The 4,670-nt window shown below is 40.9% G+C and overlaps 1 protein-coding gene across 1 annotated transcript; it reads left to right on the top strand.

Annotated features, from left to right (window-relative positions):
- The first annotated feature begins 717 nt into the window (after window positions 1-717).
- On the top strand, window positions 718-4,109 carry LOC145483114 (uncharacterized). The gene has a single exon (XM_081461716.1). It carries the CDS (start codon window positions 1,364-1,366, stop codon window positions 1,970-1,972), a length of 609 nt encoding a protein of 202 aa, XP_081317842.1. The 5' UTR covers window positions 718-1,363; the 3' UTR covers window positions 1,973-4,109.
- Window positions 4,110-4,670: the final 561 nt, after the last annotated feature.

Here is a 4,670-nt window from a genome sequence, read left to right as displayed (position 1 = left end):
AACAACATTTTATACAGTTTAGGCCAAGCAGAATAGGACATTAAGTTCAATTGTAAAAAAATGAAAATCTTTTTAAGTTTTCTTGTTGCCGTGGAAACGGAAATGGGCAATGAGTCCACAACTGAAATAAAAGTCACTGAAAATAAAGTTTTCCACTTCCTAATTTAAAAAAAATATGAACCACAATATACGTTGTCAGAAAAGTTCAATCTTGTAGATCACTCTAGCACTGGCTTGGGTTAATTATTCAGGTCATGAGTTTCAATTAGCTCCCTTGATGAGTCTTCTTTGTTCTGTATCACCCAATCTGAAGTCATCCTAGTACCAAGCACATTGGAGACTTGTCCTTTTCGCATCAATCAAACATCATCACTTAAATGTAAACAAAGGCTCATGTTTAATTTTTGGACAAAAATAGTAGCTAATTTATTTTACCTAAAGCATATAAGGTTTCCATGACAACCACAATCAGTTACTTGATACATTAATATTAGTGCATTGTTCGGAACTAAACCGCACGAACGTAACCGAAAAGAGCGTGTATAAGGAAAGTTGTTTCATATTTTTCCTATGGTTATAATTATAATAATAATAATAATAGTAATAATTTATTTATATTTCAATGATCAAAAGCGCATTACAATATTAAACAGAACGCAAAACTTATGTCACACATTTGCTAAAAGAAGCTAAATCAGTTCTCGCTGAATTCATCGATCAAAATGCTGATCGTCAAGGAAAGGTATTTCGAGCTGTGAAAGACCTTTTAGTGGAAGAGAATACACTGTGCTTTTCAGACTACTCGGATACTGAAATCAGCGCTTGCAAATGACTTAGGGAAGTACTCTGTGTAAAACGTTTCTCGACTACGAGATGAGTTTGATCAATGTACTGTCCCGGATGATAGTGATACCAATAGCGATTCACCAACTCCATTATTTATTGAGACATTTGCGCCACTGACGGAAGACGATGTGTGCATGCTTATTGCGAACTCTAATCTACATCTTGCTGCCTCCATCCTATCCCCTCACCTCTACTAAAGTCCTGTGTTGAGCCTCTTATTCCAGTGGTTACGGAAATAATTGACATCTCGTTGGATTCAGGAATTTTTCCTGTAAGCTCGAAAGAGGCTGTGGTTATACCTCTGCTGAAGAAATTGGGTCTTGATTCAGTGTTTAAGAACTTGCGTCCCGTGAGCAATTTGGCCTACATCCCTAAGCTTACAGAGCGTGCTGTATTTAATCAGTCATAAGACCACATCGTCCGGTCAGGTCTTTATCCGCTGTCGCAATCTGCATAGCGTCGACACCACAGTACGGAGACAGCGTTAGTCAAATTCGCTTATGATATTCTTTTAAATATGAACTCGCAGCGTGTTACTCTACTTGTCCCCTTAGATTTAAGTGCCGCATCCGACACAGTGGATCATGGATCAAGCTTCGGCATACACGGAGAGACTCTAGAGTGGTTTTCGTCGTACTTGTTAGGGCGTAGCCAACGTATTTTGTTCGATGGGATTAAATCAGATAGCTTTGATTTGCGCTTCGGTGTTCCACAGGGAAGATATCTAGGTCCGCTTCTTTTTGTGGTTTACGCCTCAAATCTCTTCGAGATAATACACGCGCACCTACCTAACGTTCATTGCTTCGCTGATGACACTCAACTCTACTTGGCTTGTAATCCCAACAGTCCGACGGATCAGGCAGAGGCGGTGTGCGTCATGGAAAGATGCATTAGTGACTTAACAAAATGGATGTACCAGGACAAACTAAAAATTAATGATGATAAGACTGAATTTCTTATTATCGGATCTAGACAACAACTGTTGAAAATTAATCCTTGTACAGTCCGTGTTGGCACAACAGACATTAAGCCCGTGTCTGAAGTGCCCAATCTTGGCTCCTGGTTTGACTCTAACTTCTCCATGTTTACCCATGTTTCCAAGTCTTGTAGCGCGGCATTTTTATGAGACGTTTACCTTTCGCCATCTTCATCGTCACTGTCGTCAACGGATAAAACATCGTCGTCTTCATCAAGCCTGTTTGTGCAATCTTTAGCTCAGTACATTTCCGGCCATTGACAATAGAGGAGCTCTATGAAAGTTTGCAGGACCTACTGCACTGGCAAGATAGTAGTTCTAGAACTACTTGCGAAGCCGGGTGACCGCCCATCCAGTCTACGACCAGTTTGTTATCTTCATTACATCAGCCAAATCCCACTGGCGATGGGATGTCTGGGCACCTTTGTAAACTTCGTCTCCAGACAGCAGCCTGGTAATTAACTTGCAGGGTTGCAGGGTGGCAGCTGGTTGGATTGAGCGTCTCCCCTCTTCAAACAGAACAGTCGGTATCGCAGCTCGTTGATGTCAATTTTCCCAGAGTTTCTGCAGTACATGGCACATGTAAATTTCTGAAGACTATGGTACAGGTGATCGGAAAGATTCCAGTCCATACCCTGTTGCTGGAGAATTTCTTGAAATTCAGCATTTCGCTTTACAATTCGATACCCTGCTACCTTTCTCCGTCCGGCAAAAGCACTAACAGTGTAGCACGCAGTGCATGCATGAAAGCCAGGCAGTGATATGCATACACTTGCTCCAATGCTGCTAACTACAGTAACTCCTGAGATATCCGTGTACTTGACTCTGGTGTGTGAAACACATTTAAATAATACTGAAGAAGGAATAAAAAGCTATTGAAGGCCAAAAGAAGTATCAACACATCAGTGTTTTCTGGTACTGTGACGACCGAAGCAAACTTCGATCTGGCTGCATGAGCTGCATGTAAGAGGCCTCGGGTACCAGCCTCCCCTCGGGTTGATTCAAGCTTATTGATAGGCTGCATTATTCCAGACGATAACTGGTAACATAGTAAATGGTTTGAATCCAGGAGTGTCAGTAGTTTGTATAGTGTGATCGTCCGGGTGAGGGTAGTTCTGAAAAGAACTGTTGTTGGTGACTGACGTTTCGACAACCTGAGCGGAAGTCATCTTCAGAGTCAAGTCACCCGGACGATCACACTATACGAACTGATGACTGGTAACGTGCTTTGCAATACGTGACAACCAGAGTCTTTCCTAATGGCTTATTTGTGTACTTTTCTTTCTCTCACTCGCTGGTTACAAACACTTTGAATGCTTATTTGTTCTTTGAGCTACACAGGAATCTTCTCCACGGTTGAACCTTGTGTTAGTAGTTATAGAGTGAGGCTTCTGCGCCGAGACGCATGCGTAAGGTCGTTTGGGGTGCTGAGGGGCGTTTATGACGTCATAATCCCCGAGCGGATTCCGCTTGCGGAAGATCACATCATTGGGGTGAGGGGTGTTTGCGTAAGGTTCTTAGGGCATTGATGATATCATGTTTCTACTGTAGGGTAAGGATATTTCCCCTTTCGGAAGATGACATCATCGGGGTGAGAGGTTAAAAATAAATTGATGGCATGGATTAGTTTTAGGGGATGACATCATGAAACGGAGCCCCTGTCCAGTTTGGCCCATTATTGAATAGGATAGAAAGAACAACATTTCAGCAGGGTAAATTCGTAACAGAGAAAAAATATACATTATTATTATTATTATTATTATTGCTTAATTAATTTTCTGCCTGGGCAACACTAATTATGCGGATGAAATGGAACTTATCAGTGTATGGACCATCAATTTGTATTTGTCTCGATATTTAAATGGCGTGATTACTATTGGCTTTAGTGCCTTGGGCAAAGTCTATATCGATCGCGGATTCATCAGCCATTTTAATTATAAGAATCTATGATTGTGAACAAATCGATTTCTGTTTGGTCTATTAACAAAATCGACAGAACAAAACGACTATTTGTTCAAACACAATAGAGTTTTCCACTGCTTCTTTGTTATTGCAAAATAATCTCCCTGGGGTCATTAACGCGTAAAGTTATGTAAGTCGACAAGATCGAGGAAATGAACGAACAAATGTTTTTTAATTGCCGTCAACTAATCCTTAACTATTTACAAACTCAGAGCTCTAATTTGTGAAATGATCGTTACAAAGTCCTACAGCTTGTTCTTTCAGAGTTATTTTGCATTCGGCCTTCTGTTGGTTCTCTCCTCTCGCTGCGATCTTCAAAAAAGTAAATGAATTGACGCTTACGTGAATCTACTGATAATGGCAAAATGCCCATTTTCTCACCCTGATTACGATCATGATTTTACCTACTTGATTATTCATCAATTGAAGCATTCATAAAATTTGTGTTGAAATGCATCTTCATTCGACAGAAGCAATAAAATCACCTGATACGCTGCGAGAGCTGATGCGTTTGCGTGTTTTCGGTAGCATGCTTTCCACGTACACGGCGTTTAATGATCATTAAACCTTTTGTATTCGACAAATAAGCTCACAAGGCGAATCATTGAAGTGCATTTAGTGTAAGCATGAACGCAAGGCCTACTCTGAAACTTAAGTCGCCGTAACTTAAGGCGACTTTAGGCGACTTAAACACGGAGTGAGCCTATATAAACGAGGCTGTTCAGCCTGCCAATCACAAATCCCAACGGTTCACCCATGCTCCCATTTGATTGGTTTATTCACTCAGATCTAATTTTAGCGCTACCGAGTTGCCACAAAATTCTGGAGGGCGATCGGGTGTAATTTTCCGTTTTGTCTTGGAAGGAAGGAATTTCTTTTGAATTAA

This window comes from Orbicella franksi, chromosome 3 (assembly GCF_964199315.1).
Source record: "Orbicella franksi chromosome 3, jaOrbFran1.1, whole genome shotgun sequence".
Taxonomy (NCBI): domain Eukaryota; kingdom Metazoa; phylum Cnidaria; class Anthozoa; order Scleractinia; family Merulinidae; genus Orbicella; species Orbicella franksi.
This window is presented reverse-complemented; position numbering and strand designations above follow the sequence as displayed.

What these genes read in the sequence shown, in the direction of transcription:
- LOC145483114 (XM_081461716.1), top strand. Translation starts at nt 1,364, where the DNA reads ATGAACTCGCAGCGTGTTACTCTACTTGTCCCCTTAGATTTAAGTGCC.